The 18171-nt window shown below is 41.0% G+C and overlaps 1 protein-coding gene across 1 annotated transcript in view; it reads left to right on the forward strand.

The window, feature by feature from the left end:
- The window catches only part of LOC111231607 (ATP-binding cassette sub-family A member 1-like), a 146165-nt gene that overhangs the window by 85901 nt on the left and 42093 nt on the right, over nt 1-18171 (forward strand). Inside the window, exons 33-36 of the mRNA XM_022758766.1 lie at nt 8388-8482; nt 9033-9138; nt 12805-12879; nt 14555-14724. Coding sequence (XP_022614487.1) covers nt 8388-8482; nt 9033-9138; nt 12805-12879; nt 14555-14724 — 446 coding nt within the window. The remainder of the gene's footprint in view (nt 1-8387; nt 8483-9032; nt 9139-12804; nt 12880-14554; nt 14725-18171) is intronic.

Raw genomic sequence — 18171 nt, forward strand, 5'->3', positions numbered from 1 at the left:
AAGTCCCAGTCAGCATCATTTTGATTTGAAAATGTAAAGGTACTTACTAACAAGGAATTTGCATTGCATTGCAAAATGTAAATCAGCCTTTTATGCTGCGTCCCTTTTGTGAACTAGCGTGCAAGCATGAAAGCAGGGCCAAAATTGATTCCACTGAAAATACATTGAATTGGCCTTTGCCAGAGATTCAGCTTGCTCCCCATACTGGCAAAAAAAAAAAAATCTAGTAAAATATAACTATACTGTGTCTTTTACTCTTTTAGGTATATGCCAAACTTTCACCCTGTAGCATCCTTTAGGACATGCATTTCCAGCAGCACAGACTTTTCTGCTCACATCACAACTCCTAGGAGGTTTGCGTGTCTCGTCCTGCATAGCCAATACCAAACCTTTATTCCCCATTACTTTAACAATATACATGGCCAAATGTAGCTAGGGCACATGTTGCATGGTCTAAACTGAAGAGGCTTGATGCAGGCCTGGATGGATGTCTGCTGACTGAACCGCTCACGATACAGAGAGAAAGTAGTGTCTCATTTGGAGCTGAATGGTTTGAACTCCTGTCTCCCAATGATAATGAGAAATCTAAGTTTGGCAGAGAAGAGACTGAGAAGTTCCCACCTCTGCTCCAATGGCATTTCATTAGGCTTCAGTCTGTTTGCTTGTCCTTTGTGCATGTATCCGCATTTCAAAAGATTTGAATTTCAATATCTCTTACCTCACCCTACTGAAATCTGCCAAGAGTTTCTTCCTCTTGGAGACATGTGATGGTTGAGAATTTGTTTGTGGTCATTCAACCCAAATGCAGTGAGAAAAGGAGCAAAGGAATCCTGAAATTTGGCCGCAAAACAGCATTGCTTTTACGAGCTAGCTGACTTACAATTTTGTTTTTTTTTCATCTTCATTTTCACACAGAAAAGTGATCTGTGTTGGATGGTCTTACAAGACCTGCAGCAGATACAGGTGGTATGCTTTGAAAAATGCTACGGGTGAGCGTGGACGGTCATGGTGCAGGTTGGATAGCTTTCTGTTCACATTCAATAGCGTGCCAGACAAGCTGTTGTTTGGCAACAGTTTGTAAATCATAACAGATGTCTTTGCCATAGTACTGGTAGCAACAGCATTTCTGCTACTCTTTTCAAGAACTTTGAAACTGCACTCAGAAATTGTTTGGGGAAATGAGGTGATAACTCACACAGACTGGAACGGTGGAGTGGAGGACAGTCTTGGTATGACTGGATTGCAGGAGTGGGAGGTTGTGGCAGTAAATCCTGTGTGGTGTAGAACAAAAAAAAAAAAAAGAAAGAAAGAAAGAGAATTAGTGTGTGATGTTGCAGACATGTTGATGGTGTATAACATATACCAACAGAGATAAAGGAAAGGTCTTGCCCCTACATGTTGTGTGTGTGGACCTACACTCCTTCTTTCACATTAGTACATGATTAAGTATTTAATGTCTTTTGACTGTTATTATATTTGAATAGTATCATTGCTGGCTAGTTAAAAAAAAAAATTCAACTCAAAATAGAACAGTTTCAGAAAGACAAAGATAAGTCATCATCAGCACTTTGTATATTCATTACACAGACTAATACAACTGCTTCACAACTAACATTATAATGATATGATTAAACACAGTGTACTGATAATATAATGTATAGCCTCTAATGCAGACCTGCATTCTGTACAAAGGAGCTACGGATTTCAGTCCGTCACTGTATTAGGTTTTCACACTGGATGCTACTTTAGAAACTAAATTATGCAGTAAAACGTAAAGTAAATGTAAAACCAGTAAACGACTTTTCATTTGCAGTTGAAATAAACAACACACTCACACACACACCTGAGATTTGGTTAAAATTTTTCCAGGAAAAGTAATTTAGTAATATGGATATATGTTTATATATTTCACACATGATCCAATAACTTATGTTATATTAGGTGGTAATATGTCTGTTACTTCCATTCAACATAATAACTCAAACTGAGTAAATAGTTTTAAAGAAAATAAGCTACTTAGAGTAAATTACGATTTTTTTTTGAGTCGTTATGATATTAAATCTAAATTAGGTGCCACTCAGTGAAAACATAGAACGAAACATTGTGGGGGGATGTAATTACACAGTCACAAAGTTTTGCTTCACTGTGTTTGAAAATGCCTGACAAGTTTGTAAAAGTGTAAGCTCTTACGTCTATGATATAAGTTTAAACAGTCATTGTAAGTTCAATTTGCAAAGCGGTTATGAAGTTGCAAAGCTTCTTTCAGCCTCAGTTCTTCAGGGAAGTGCGTTAAAATGAAATATTCTGTGCCAGTTAAGAAAATACAGATATATCTAAACCGATCTTGTCTCATAATTGCCATGGTATTTCCCCCTTCAATATTTGACATACTTAGTCATCTCACAAGGACAAATGAAACATTTTAAAAAAATAGTAGAAAAGGGACTCGACAAAGCCAGCGACTTTTAACAAGCAGGACGTGAAATGACACACAATGAAATTGCTGGGCTCATCTGTCACTCCTTTATTTTCCTCCCACTCCCCTATGCCTCCCCTATATACAGTGCCACACTTTGTAATGTGCCATTTCACACCCGCCACGGATCTGTAATGCCTCGTTGAACTTGTGTGAGTCTTGCTGTGCGCTCCTTCCTGTGACAAGGCCATTCACGGCCACTTTAAAGGAGCAACTGTCCAGGTATCATGTTATAGGATGATTGTCGAGACAGTCAAACAAGAGAAGTGCCCTTTGTGTAACCTTTTCCTCTCCCTGACGTTCGGCCCTACCTTATGACAGCACTGTCAAGGAGTCCCCCATTTGTTGAGGTGCTACTTGTATCTTTGTATCTTCCTTGGTACCCCGCTAGGCCATCAAGGTCTTCCTTTCTAACATTTTTTTTTTTTATTTCGCTCTTTTCTTCCTCTCTACCTGCTTCTTCCACTTATAACAGCCCTATTCCTTTTTCATTTTAGGTGCTTCTCGGCCTGAATCTTATTCTCTTATTTTATGAATTGCTACTACTTTGCTACTTTACTGGATTTCCACTTTATTGTGTCATGCTGTAAGTGACTGGTACTTTTAGTACACTTAGCCTCAGTAAAAAGACCATTTACAAAGGCCAATTCTTGCCTGCATCCTGTTACATTCAGTTGCATCATTTCTCCTTTATTCACAACATCTTATTTTGTTCCAATCCAGATCCTGTAAAGGGATATTAAATGGACTCTCATTTAGCATGGAAACAACCTTGAGGACATTGAGTTATTATCATGCAACAAGATCATTGCCCGTCATCTCCCTCCGTGGCTAAAGGAACTTTCAAATCAGGATAAGAAGCCGCTACAAGAGGAGAATATAGCAAGAGAGAAGTGAGGAGATGAGAGCAGTTCTATGCAATACACATGCTGTCAATAGTCACGTTCCTCGGTTCATCACCTTCTTTTTTACATAATGCAACACTTTATTTACTGAGGAGGCAGGGGTCAGTTTTTGTAACACAGAAAACGTGTGAGCTTTGTAACCTTTTATTTCATCACCTGAAATCTTGAAAGATTTATAGTACTTGGAGGGTGTGCAAGTTAAAGCAGTTGACCACAGTCCTTTTTTTTAGTATTAGTGCGTACTTTCCTTAACCTATAACCCTCCACGCAGCATCCTTTTAACCATCTTTGCCTCCCTGCTGTTAACTGCAATCCACCAGTGGGTCATAACACATAGTTTACAGTTTGAAATGTAGTGCAGTGCACAAGGTTTGAGATAGATAGACTGTATATAGTGTTATATAGTGTGGCTGTCATGCTTAAATATACAACATGGGGTATTATTTTTGCAGATTGAGAGAATTGTTGCTTGTGCAGAGGAAGGAGAAATATTGTGACTGATATGAATAAATGAATGTGTCATGCTGTTAAAAACAAGTGCACTTATACGTAGGTATGTCCATGTGCTTGGGAACACATGCATTTGTAATCAGTGCTGTGTTGGTTACCTGTAGACTGTGGTCCATCGCAGGAGGGGCCATATATTAATAATTTAAAAAGTCCAAGGCAGAGACCACCCACAGAAGCTGAGCACATTGTGAGGATGTATTCCCTTTGACCTGAAAGCTTCCCCTGTTGAATAAATCATGACAAAGTGTACCAGCTTCACACTAGTTTTCTTTTTTATCTTTTATCCCGCCCATCCTCCGAATATGCCCTTGAGAAACTACAGAAAAGACGAGAGAGGAGAAAAAAAAAAAAAAACATGGACACACCACCACAGGAGGTAGTGTGAAATCATTGTTTCCATGGAAATGGCAGGCAACAGTAAGCCCATTATCAATTCTGCGGTATTGACTCTCGTTCACTGGTGATATTTAACCTTCATAGATGAATAGGCCGTCATGCGTGCAGAGGAATTGATAAAGCCGCCACGTTCATCGTATTACGATTGATGTCTTTATCATTTGGAGACTGGCCTAACTACAGCTTGCTTGCAAATTACTCTCCTTGGCCTCATCTATCACGCTATTGAAGTTGGGCATTGGCCTACCATTTGTGTAGGAAAAAGGAGTTCTGCATGTAAAATACAACTGCCATTATCTACTCGAGCTTGTTGAGAAAGAGTATTTGTTGTACTGTGATGGATATATATTGCAACATAAAGCTGTTTTATGCACTTGTTTGTGGCCTATTTGGTTTAGATACAGCACATAAAATCAGCAGAACTGACAAATTATTACTATCTAATTCTATCATTTATTCATGCCAGTCGATGTTGTCTGTTTTCTCTCAGACAACAGCTGTTGGCAATGAACAAATCCAGCTAACCGCAGATCAGCTCCAAACCCCACCAGTCCGTACTCAACCTGGCGAACACAACAGTCTGACACATCCTTTCTCTGCTGGGCTTTGTTGATTTGTCACTTTGACTCCAAACACCCGCAGATCCATTTTAGTGTAAAACGACCTGTCCAGAGCCACCCTCTCAGCAGAAGGCAGGAGACGCTCGAAAACAAAAGCAGAAAGGTCATTGGCCCGCGAGGTGAGGCAAGTGGTGGATGAGGCAGCGGTTTTCCCTTTGTTGTGGCTAAACAGAACAGAACGGGACTGGATGAAAATCTGTCGTCAGGCGAGGGACGTGCGCGCGTGTGTGTGACTCAGTCTCTGGTGATCTGGAACCGAATAACCCGAGCAGCTTTTTGTTGTTGTTAGTAAATGGTTGTTGGTAACCTATCGAGTGCTTTACACACCACTCCAGTTATTATCTAACTGTGTTGTTTATGACTGTTGTGATGTGATCATATTGGACATAATCACACAACACAATGGCATTCGCTGAAGTGAAGAGCCGCTCCCGAAATACACACGGTGACACGATTGAACAATAGACCACCTGTCACTTCCACTACCAATACGCCATGTTGTACCGAGATGAAGAATTTCAGAGCAACTTAACACATGCAGGAACATATTGTTTTGCATGAAAACACAATTAACCTGATCATCACTTGGAAAATTTCTCAGTCAGAGCCCAAGTAACAACACACCTTAACATGACAAGATTCTGCTTCCCCCGAAATTGCTTTTCTTTGTGCACACCAGATGAAATGTGAATTTCACCTTAGAGGTACAGCATGATATAAACACAGCACATTCTCTTATCTCTCCAGCGCTGGAATATGCCAGCTCATTCAACAGATTTGATTACTCCTTAGTTTACATTTCCCTCACCACTCTTTGCTTCCTCAGCTATCAAGCTACCACTGTGTGGTGGAGAACTGATGTCAAACAGAATGTCAAGCACACTGAAGCCATTCCCAGGTAATGAACAAGAGATGCAGGCCCAGGTATTGCACAATCGCATAATGTTCCCATTTCAGTCTTTTTTGATGGGGGATATGGATCAAAGCCAAAATAATTAGACCCACACTGACTGTGTGCTTGGGTTTAAACGCATTGCACACATAGCAGAGTGTACAGGCTCTTATTTTTGGTTTTGTTTGTTTCCAAGTTCCTGTGGCTTTTCGAAAGAGAAGCATGTTTGTTCAGAGATAAGCCAAGGTTGCTGTGCCGTTCGTCCTCCTTATCGCTGATTCATAAGCCAGATGGGTCCTCCTCTTCCTCTGCTTTCTCCTTCTGTTTGTTCTTTGCTTTATGACTCCAGTTTTCCTCCTCCTCCTCTCCTCTCTTCTCCTCTGCTCTCCCCTCCAGTTTTTAACTTATGTTTCTATCCCCTTCTCATTCCTCCTGCTCTGTTTTCTTGTCCTATTTTGTCTTTGTTAATCTCACTTCTCCTCTCCTCCTTGTTTTACGTATCCTCATCTCCTCGTCTCTTTACAGCTACTTCTCTACCTCATGCACCAGCACTGTCATTCACAGTAAAACCCAAGCAAAGTGTAATATGCACACATCTTGGACATATACTCCTTTACTGTATCAACACAAAGGTAACTGACACATAGAGGCAGCTGATTATTCAACACACCATGTGTACCCATAGCTTTTGCATCAATCTGTTTGTACACAAGGTTAGATAACCAGTGTAACTAAGGGGTACGTTGGTAAATTGCATTGCAGTCGGGGGTCTCAATTGCGCTTTATCAAGGATCACTCTGCTAATTAGCATAGTGTTACCTCGCTAAATAAGCAGGGCTGAAGCAGCTTGGTATCGGCGCGAGTGTGTGAACTCAGTCTACACATTGTGGAGTGTATTCGTGGCAGTGTGTCGCACCCTCTCTTAATTGGATGTTTGAATGTACCCATTTATCCACAGAAGGGCATCTAATTAGGGTCCTTTGACATTAGACACAGCTTGTGCAGCTTTGGCGGGGGTCTAGTTTTCAGCCAGGCTTCCCATAGCCAAGCTTAATTGACTATTATGATAGGGGCTGAGAGAATGTGTTCCATGGTGCTGTGAACAGATATCACCTGCAAAATTCTAGCTCTTAAGTTTTGTTGATTTTTTTTTTTTTTCTCGCATCGACCGGATGAGCTTTTATGGGCGACTGAGCATTTGCGCCTGCTGGTGTCTGTCTGTGGTCAGCCTTTCTGCTTGTGATGCCGCACCACACAGTTAAGTGCTATATGCAAGTTTTTCTACTTTTCTGAAAGCAAAAGAAAAAGGTGCTGCACCTCTTTAGTGCTGAAGTGGTGTCTCCCCGAACATCATCCTCAGATTAACCTTTCAGCAAACCTTAACTTAAAGCTGCTCTTATCAATATATTTGTATTAACATTGGATGACTTGGATTATGTATAACGTGAAAAGAGAATTGCAGCTTCCGAGAGTGGTTGGCTTGTATGTGAGTCAAATTCCTTGTATGCACAAACAATACTTGACCAATAAAGCTGATTTTGATGCTGTTCTGAATTATCACCAGACTGCAGCTCATTGTTTTTGTCTCAAGGTCTGCAACGTGAAAATTTTGGTTCCCTCTCACTGCTCTCATGGACCTCGTTTTCAGCTGTGGGGAAGCAGCTGTTTTCAGTGAAAAAGCTCTGATAAACCCCTTCAGTGTTATCTCCCGGACCTGATGACGGCCTATTAGCCCGGCAGTGGTTAGGGATTACTGTTTGAGTGTCTTCCTCCTTTTGCATTTTTTTTGTACAGATACATTCCTTCTTGGAGGACTTAAATAAATGTATCTTTTATACATAGATGAAATATATTAGTTCATCTTTATACATATTCAGTACCTACTCTATGCAGAGTGTGTATCATTTTCATACAGACATGTTCTTATATATGTAGACACATGTGGAATGGGCTATTTACTCTTTCTCTGATTCCTGTTTGAAACTATGCCCATGTGACCTCATCATGTCACGCGCATCATGTGATTTAAGAAGGTGCCATCCATTGGATCTTTGTCTGATGAAGAGCAGGAGTGCTCAAAATGTCACTGTTTGCAATTGATAAGTGAAAATTGGAGCCCTGCGGTGTACCAGTGATTTGTCAGTTTGTTTTTTTCGGCACGGAGCCTGTACTATTTTTGGCTCGGAGGTGTGTGCACACCTCTAGTTTGTAAAGCCCCTGCATGGTACCCGCCCAACACCAACAGCAGACAAAGTTAGCAGTTAGTTGGTGAACAAAGTGCTTTTATTTTCTCAGGAGTTGGTAGAAACCAAAACACAGGTAAAAGGAGAGTGACTGTTGGAGTTAACATTGGTCGAGTGGCCAGAAACATAAGCTTAAATGTATGGTAATGTTGCCACGTCTCTGCTACAGATGTAAATAAGATATAAGTATAAGTATAAGGCCAGTGTTTATAGCTTGTTCTACTTCCTCCAAGTGGTCACGACAACAATAAACTCAGGTTTAAGGGAAATAAAACCAAAATGAAAACTGGCAAACTAATCATGTGAATTTTAATTTTTTTTTTTGTCTTTTTCTCTTTGTAACAGAGGATCCAGAACACAACAGACACATTGCTGAATTTAACTGGATGGAACATGACAGACTTCTTGGTCAAAACTTTTGAGCACTCTGGTAAAACAAGGTAAGGCATGTCAGTTGTGTATGTGTTTGAGTTCGGTCTAGCAGTTAAGGGCTTTTTTTTTTTTTTTGCTTTTGTCCCAAAGAGAACCAAATTACTACCTGTGCTGCTGTCATTGGTTGTTGTTGGTGCATCCACTTTTGGAAGGCCAGCAGAGAGAAGTATTAACAGAATGGCGAAGTCCTGCGCACTGATGCCATTTCCATCTCGACATGTTATGCAGTTGTCATGCTTTGATAAATCCTGCTGGGCCACTCTTTGACACGCTTCCCTTAACATTGTCATTTGACTGTATGGCAACATTTGGAGCAAAGTGTCAGTGAGGAAAACTATTAATTTGTAAGCATTAGGTTGATGTATTCAAGTGAATGTTTGGTTATGTTTCCAGAAAATATTGTACATGTCCACATTTCCAGTGTAAATCTTCCTTTATGTTCTCATCTGTATCCCATGTGTCCTTGAGTGAGTCAAAATGTGTGGGTATGTGTATCCTTGGCATTACTCACATGCTCTGACTCTCTGTTTTTTTTTTTTTTTTTTCCCTCCACTTCAGGTACGGGGGGATCTCTGTCGGAGCGGTCAACTCCCAAGTCCGTCTAACTGAGGGAGTGATCGAAGCTGTATTCAGGGACCTCAAAGACCTCTTCAGTTCATTTCAAGTACGTATTAAATATTGCCATTCACAGAGTTAGAACCTGTTGATAGCACAGGATTATTTGAATGTCTTTCATGAGTAGAAAATTCATACATTGAAGTACAAGGTCAAAAGCTGTACACTTGGAAAAATAGCCCAGAGGCATATAGTGAAGTCTTAGTGTTTATTTATCTGCATCACAAAGGTATAAAACCAAGGACGAAACCAGCTCCCTCAAATCACTAGTTTGCTGATGTGTAAATGTGATATTTGTTAAATACAGTCATATGGCTCCTATTGTCTGAATCCGCTAATGCCATCATCAGGTGGGAATTTTAATGTCTAAGTATTATGGTTGGTGATGAATTACCTGCAAAACTAGTGACATTACCATCATCCATAGCAGTTCCTGGTTCGAAGCGAATGGTAGCATTCTACTGTATTAAACTAAGATGTGTTAGCATCTAGCTCAAAGCAACACTGTGACTAAGTATAGCCTCACATAGCCACTAGCACAGATGTAGAATCTTAATCTTTTTTTTTTTTTTTTCTAGTCCCAATTCTTACAGCAATATTTCAGAGTACACGAGACATTGTTCTTCGATGTTACAGTATGTTTGGCTTTTGCCCCTTTCAGATGTTGCCAAACATTATTTCCTTTTCATTATTATAATAATTATTATTATATTTGAGACATTGTGATATGTTGATGGCCAAGGAAGAAATCAAACAAAACAGTTACCATTAATATCGTGACTTTTTGTGTTGTAATTCTTTATCCGACACTACATGTTCTGACTGTTTTTGTGACTGAAGGTGATGGTTCAGAAACTGCTTTACTGCTGTCAAGGCTGCAGTTTGCCCGTCATCTTTTGAGTGCGCCGCTCCTAATTGGAGCGCTGCGCTCTTTGTTCAGTTAGCTTTGTATCTTGGATACAGGTGATGTTATTTGCAATGGACTGTTGGACCCCGCTGAATTCTTGAACAATTGCGAAAGAAGAAAGAAAGCAAAGGAGAGAGGAGGGTTAGATTCTTCGAATCCATTTTGTCGAGTGTCCATGGCAACAGTGTATGACTCTCTGTGCATCGCTTTGAATAAACGGAAGAATCTTGGTCTGTACGATACGAGAACACACAGTCACACTCACAATCCTGCAAATCTTTTTCTACTTCAACTACCTCAATTCAATTCATGTACTTACTGTACATCTATACACTTTTACTCAAGCACAGTGTTTCTCGAACTTCATACCAACTTACTTCTCCCCTCCTTGTTTCTCTCTTTCCCTCTCTCAGCCTCTCTCTTGCATACACACAGTCTCTCATTAACATTTCAAATTTTGGATGTTCAAACTGCTTTGAGATCAGCACATTGCTTTGCCCTCAGGCATCTCCGGTCTCATCCCTACCCTGGCTCCCCTCTCTGTCTCCCGGATCTCTACGCTAATGTGACTTTAATTCGTGCAGCAGCGATGATGTAACTCTAATGGCCGGGCATTAGCTGTCCCAGCTCTCTATTCCTTGTTATTAAAGTGCTACACTGTCCTTGGGAAATGTCTGATTCTCTGCTGCTGCTCGGCAGGCAATGTGATGTGAGGTGGTAACGGGAAGTAGGGTGTTTTTGCTCTTTGAGCCACCTGCGCAGACTGGGAAGTGGGCTTTGAAATTTCAGTGTAATTGCATTTTCTTTGTCTAGCAGGTAGAAATAAGGTTGTGTGTAGCAAGAGGTGATGGGAACGATGAGAACAAGAAAGCCTATGTGCTGGAAATTGTATAATTAAGCCAAGAAAATGTATCTCCAATGGCACAGTGTGTTATGTAGATGGTATTAATGTCAGTACTCTTCCCTGAAATGTTTCTCTAACCCTCTCAAACAACACTTTTTTTTTTTTTAATTCAAATAATCCAGAGAAATAAGCCCCTATTTTAACGAACCACAAACTCCTTACTCCAAGTTCTTAATACACTCACACAGAGGCAGACACATATTAACACACTGTCACACAGACCGTATGACCGCTGAACTGTGCAGGCCACTTTGGAATACTATCCAAAAAAGTCACCACACACTCGAGTGGCTTTATTGCTGTGTCGTTAGCTGTGGCACCGGCAGGTCCACTGGCCAAACCAGCCTTGTCATTGTCCTTGAGCAGGGAGGCGTTTGTCAAGGATTAGACCCAGGCAGCTGCTGGCCCACTTCTCATCGTGTTTCAGTCACCACTAATCCTCAGGAAGGCCGCCTATTGGCTCTGCCCGTCACTACTTGGCACGATGTAAACCAGAGTGAGGTAAAAAAACACAAAATACGGTAAAGATTCCCCTGCTTCCGCTGGAGGAAGCATTACAGACAAGAGTAGGAGTCTTGTTTTCTGCCCGGTTTATGAATAGGTAATGACTTGGAACAGAGGGTATGTTATTTAACACAAATACTCCTGTCAGTGTAGATAGGGGCGTTTTTTTTCCTCCTCTTTCACACTGTGATATGAAAAGAGATGAAGTGTTCATGCTGCGTTACTGAAATGATGTGTAAACATTTTGTTATGCCAAAGGAGAATGCTGGATCTATGGCAGGACAAGAAAACGTTCTGAATACACTCTTCAAATTTTTTCCAAATTTCTGAAACTGTCACAATGTGCTGTAGGATTGGCTGAGTGAAAGACTGTGGGATAGAAAAAGAGAGAACAGACATGCTACATGCTATGATCTCCTCCCTTGTCCTGAGGGAACTGTCTTGGGGGCTGGAGATAGCTTTTGCGTCTATTTCTTCCCACACTCCCTCTTTCAGTTCAGACGAGCGCTTGCACCTGAGCACGCTCTCGCATTCTTGGGATGTCTTTCTTGATTTTTCTCTTCTTATTTTTTCTGCCCCTCCACTCCACCCCCGTCTCTCCTCAGTTGTCACCCGCACTTTTCCACAAACGACCTCTCTCCTCCCTCCATGCCACATCCACTCCCCCCCACCCCCCACCCCCCTTCCCTCCTCTCCTCTGCTATAGCCCTATGATGAAGGCTGGGTCCAACAGGAGGTCCATTTGCATTTATATCACACATGTAATGTGCTCAGCGCTCATATGGCTGGGCTGAAATGCATGGTATCAACATGACACTTTGGAAATCGCATGCCTGTCATCTCAAGCCCTCATCCCATGGCTCATTTCACATGAAACATGAGTGGAGTAGAGCAGATTTTTAATGCAACCTGCCCAGTCTACCCTCCCTCAACCATTTTCATTCTCACTACGAAACCTAGCAGAGGCTCTCTGAAAAAATACATTTCTTTTTCGCTGTTATTTTTGTTTCTATCTGTGTATGAACGCTCCATTCCAGTCCAGCCATATTACTTAAAACTGATTGGTACATTAGGTAATTAGGCAATTTATGTTAGTTGTGCTTCTTTTGTTTCATGTTCTCTCCCTGCTCTCATGATTTTAATTATTTCACACTATTTAATAAAACAGAAACGTCAAAGGAGGAAAAAGTAGTCAAAATAACAGGGGACACATTTTTCCCCCCACATCTGTGGGAAATAAGTGGCTCAGCACACCCAAACACTGTCCGGAAGTCTTAATTCTTGTCTCCCTCTGCCTTATGTTTTGCATTTCAAAGAGCAGTAGTGGTTTTCCAAGTGCATCCAATTAAGTCTCCAACTAATTTTTTTTTATTTTTTCTTGTTTTGCTCATCTTCTTTAGGATAATGTGACTGATCAGATCTTACAGAAGTCGGAGACGCTGCTGAAGAAACTGGGAACCAGGGACAACGTAAAGGTATTCTATTAATTGGCGGGTGCCCCTTTGCTCTCTCGTTAGATTAGATCCAATGAAAAGAAATTTTAATGATTGCAGAGCTGGTGCAGTTTGGATTTTTGCGGAGGGATGGTGGTGACTTGGAGAAACAGTACGCGGGTAGAGACAGTGAATGGGCACATCCACCTATAACTGGCCTACTCGCCTTTTTACAAGCACAGTTCACTTAATTATAAATTATGTTGCCATCAAAAGTCAGGAGAAAATGTGCTAGTAATGATGCAGGATTATGACTAAATTGCTATAAAGTCAGGATATGACACTTCAGTCTGTTGCAGAGATTATAAAAGGGTGTGCAACTCAATAATTAAAATCATATTTTGTATTAAATTTAATAAGTGCAAGCACAACCTTGAACTTCCCTGATAGCTAGAAATAAAAGTAAACTTTAATATCTCATCAGAGTTGTGCCTCCTCCCTACAACAATTTGATGTTTAAAGTAGTAGCAGACAAGCTTGTGCTCTTTACTGTGATCTTGAAAACATCAAATGGTGTTTTAGCTGCAGAAATTACAAGATGAAGGAATTATTTAAGGAAAATATCAGTTTTTGTCAATCTGTGCGCCTGAGATATACAGCAAGAGCAGAGGGAGGAAGAAAAGAAGCTGCAAACAGGCAGAGATACAAGCGTATGTATGAGCATGCACATCTGTGTGTCTGCTCAAGTTTCTCCATATCCGCCTCTGTGATGCAGTGTTGTGTTAGGCTGACACTCAAACACCATCCACTCTTAATTAACGCTGCACTATCAGCGGGGAGTCCTCTCTCACTCCCTCTCTCTTTCATCCATTCTTTTTCTTCTACACCCCAGCAGCCACAGACTCAGAGAATCACTTACATTAAAAGAAAGTGTGCGAAAATGTTTTTATTTTTTTATTGTCTCCTCAGCTCGCATGCCGGGGCACATTGGGATTTGGTAGTCATCTCAGAACTTTATCTTCTACTAAATGAAATGTTTGTCAGCTCTGTTGCTTATTCTTATAGAAGAAATATGTTGCCCCCCCCCAAAAAAATGTTTGAAAGATGATTTGACCCCTCTCCTCAGAGAGCCCTTATTTCACTAAGTGGACAAAATCTATTCTATTTATCTATCTCTTACTGCATCATAAGAAACAACAAAATACTTAATAGACAATATCTATGAGAATGTGCAATAGGAGGATAAAACTGCATCACACATCTCACTACAGCAACTCATTGTCACTACCAATGAGTTCTCAGTTTCTTCAGTTGTGGAAAAACCTAGGGCTTACAAGTGCTTTGATATACTTCCTGGTGGCCATATTGGTGATAACACAGTCCCTCACAACAGCCGATTTTACAACTTAGCTGTTAAAATGCAACTGGGATGACACAAGTTGAGAAAATGGGGGGAAGAAAATGGAAAATAGGAGATGACTGGGTCGCCATTTTGAAAATAAATTAGATTATTTCATCTGCGTCTGGTCCATATTCACGGCTTTTTCAATTGTCTCTCTTTTCCACAACCTTCCTGTTAAATCCTTCTCCATTATTTGTCCACTGCCAAATGAATCTTCCATGGTGGTGCCAGATGTGGTTGCTAGGAGACATTTGAAGCAACCACAAAGCCTCTACATGCTGTTCTCGTTGCTAATGTTTGTCTCTACCTCGGCAGGTGTGGTTCTACAACCAGGCATGGCACGGCATGGTGTCTTTCCTCAGTGTTGCCAACAACGCCATCCTGAGGGGAAGTCTGCCACCAGGGCAGAATCCCCGCCAGTACGGCATCTCTGTGTCCAATCACCCCCTCAACCTCACCAAGGAGCAGCTCTCCTATGCGGCCATGTGAGTCATCAGACCAAAAACAAGGGTTAAAGGCTAGATCTGATTTAGACAGCATGAAGGAAGTTTATATTCCAGCTTTGCAGAGCAAAGGTGAAAATTCCTTGCTGGTAGTCGTGATTACATTTTCTGTGCCTTAGCAGGTCAGAAAAACAGGGCAGGAACATGAACTCTAAAATGTAAAATATAGTGTATAGCGACATTTATCAGTGTAACCAAGCTTGTTAGCATTAAATGCTGACAGCAGGCTGTATGTTGAAGTTAACATTTCAAATCTATACTGATAACACATGTGCAGAGCATGTTGAGGATTTAACATGATTAAATAAGTTCACAATGTGTGCTGCAAGTATTGTAGAAAACTGCTTCTGCAAACCCTGCCTGCAGTTTCCTCCTTGGAATTTCAACATTTATTGCTGCTATGGTGCGATTTTTTTCTCTCTTCGGAAGACACAATTTTGGATTTTTCTAGCAATGCATTATGGGATACAGAAGGGAGAGACTGATGGTGACTGGGGAATTGAAAGAGATATGGCAGAGTGAGAGGGACAGAGCAGTGGGGTGGGAGAAAGCCAGGACAAAGGGAGAACAGATGAGTTAGAGACAATACAATAGAAAGTGTAAGACAGATAGATAGACGAGGGATTTGTTTGAGTATGCACAGATTTGGAGGCCCATGGGAGATCTGTACGAGGATATAGTATTTTTTGTCTGAAGCCTTGTCCCAGTGCTAGCAAGGGAGCCGCTCCCCATGAGAGTCAAGATTAATGACGTGCTAAATCACAACATACTGGTTCATACCATATAGATCTAGCAGCTCTCTTGTGTACTGTTTTGTTCTGTGATTATGGCCACTGATTTTGGTGCGTATTCTTCAACATCACTGATCGTCAATATTTTGCAGTTTGGCCGTTCTGCACCCGTGATATAATCAACACTTTTAATGGAAAGCCACTGAACTACATCCCGCTGCCGCAAATTAGCGAACAGTGCCATAACCACAACTCCTTGCATTATACAGGCAATTCAGTATCTGCTACCAATCCCCACATAGTACCGGTAGCTGTTTTATTCTACACTCCGCTGCTGATCCAGCCCACTCCTCAGTCAGGTATTTATGTAGTGATCAGGTGCTGACGACGGTTCTGAGTTAGAGAGGAAGACTGCACCAGGGCAAGGAGATAATTACGACAGCCTGCCTACCGTAGATTCAGGATGAGCCTCTTTCCCTCTCTACTTCTCTGTGCAGTGTGAGGTGACTAAAATTTATGAACTAGGATTTCCAGATTACCCTGGACATCCTTTCATTGTTGGATAAGTGTGCAGATTTCAGAAAAGAATGGGGGAAAAGGGTAGAGACCACTTGAACAGATAACTAAGCACTATGGAACGGGGTTGGTTAAAGCTCCACTTATTAATTATTTTTATATGAACAATGGACCAAATGACAACGTGTACTGTGAAAGGTGCTGCTGGTACTGACAAACCTGCAGCGACTTATCACCAGACTCCTCAGTTCCCCTCAGCTCTACAGAGTTTATAAGACCTTTTTTGCTTATAGTTTTGTTCACTTACAAGTCCTGCGAAGAGCTTCAGCCATCATTGCATTTAAAAGACAAGAGGTTATAACACGCTCTTCCTCTAGACTGGTGAGTAAAGAGCTGCTAATACTAACGCTGGCTATGTAGCAATAGCAGATCTTACAAATAGCTCCTTTAAAGACCTGCGACAGAATTTATAGGTGAATAAATTGTTAAATGTTGTGTTCGCCCCAAGTGGCCAAAACATTATTTAATACTGCTTTTTGTATACATAACATAATTGTTGTGCTTTGTGTTGTGAGCATGGTGAACGTTGGATTGTTGAAATCATAGAAAGTTCAAGCATGTAATGGTCTCTCTAAGGCGCTGTTGATGAATGGTGTTTTAGACCTTTTAATGGCAGACATTTTGAAAAAGCAGATTAATCATGGTTGCATTCTGTTTTAAGTGCACACCTTTCAGGGTCATGTTATTGTACATGCTGAGACCAGGACACCTCATGTTAAATGGAACTGAGCCATTGTTGACATTATTAGTAGTACCAGTGCTTTTACTGCCATCACGAGTCAAAAGATCCATTTCAGGTAAAAATTCCTCTTTTTTTTTTTTTTTTTTTTGGTCTCTGTAGTTAGCGCTCTGTCAGGTTGTGAACTATACTATAATTTGCTTGCTTGCTGACAGCCCAAGTGAAGTTTCTGAAAAGTGCTGTTTTCGTCTGTGTGGCCCCTGAATAACAGAGAGCTAACAGAGCCACCGAAAACCCAAAAATGTCTCTATCCTTTAAAAGCAATCTAAAATTTACGGGACCTCAGCTTTAAAAATGAATTTATATTTCTCATTGACACCTCCTTAATATCATGGAGAGACAATTGCTAGAGCTGTTACATCGATAATAATTCATCGCTAATGGCCTGTTCCCTCACCAGATTTTGGGCACCAAAATTGCACTGCACCATCTAATTTGAAGTGACACTCCCCTCTAGTGCGCTTCACAGCCAATTCCAATGCAAGTGATGTCATGTGCCACAAAACTGCGGAGGGATGCGGGTGGAACAAAAGTCGATGCCTACGCCCATCAAAATTACCACTTAACTAGCCCGAGGTCGCTGCGCTTCTTCTGCAGTGGCATTAAAACAGGGCCTCGTTTCCACCATCATCTTCAGAAATGTGTTTTTTTCTTAAATGCTGAGGAATATGAAACTGTTACTTCTTACCACCCTGTTGAATTTGATGCGTAATTTGATTTGTGCATGCTATGTGCAAAAATATCCCATTTAAGAATCATATATGGTTAAGCTGCCAAATTTATTGTGATATACTTCTGTCAAAATGGGTTCTTTACATTATTTACATAATGCTGAGACCTGAATGTTGTGCCTGGGGCCTCAGATTTGTTAATTAGCCCCCCTTTTACTATAACATTTAAGACTCTGCCCTGCAGCTCTTGTGATTAAAAAAACTAGCAGAAAGCAATCCATACTGTCAAACTTTACTCCCACAGCTCATCTTTCTTGCTCTTCCATTATTAGTTAATTAGCAGATTGCTTGTCCTCTTCTTCACAGCAATTAGCCAGCGTCAAGCATTCAGGGTTAGATCATTCACAGCTTCGTCCCTTACAGTGCATTATCTCCTCACCCAACCAGAGCACACAGCCCTTGAAACCTGTTGAAATGTGGGTTGGCACCCACTGAGCTAAATGATTTCATATTTATGTTCTAATTGCATCTGGTTGGCGATGATAAATACAGCCATGTAGCCACACAGGGTAACTTATTTAATATGCTAATGGAGCAGTAGGAGGTCTTGTGAGAGATTATCGCCGGCTGAGGGTGAGGACGATGGTGGGGGTTAAAAGAATACAATGCAGTTTTATCCAATGCTAATTGAGCAGACACAATGAAGGGCATT

This window comes from Seriola dumerili, unplaced genomic scaffold, assembly GCF_002260705.1.
Source record: "Seriola dumerili isolate Sdu_G_001 unplaced genomic scaffold, Sdu_1.0 BDQW01000309.1, whole genome shotgun sequence".
Lineage (NCBI taxonomy): Eukaryota > Metazoa > Chordata > Actinopteri > Carangiformes > Carangidae > Seriola > Seriola dumerili.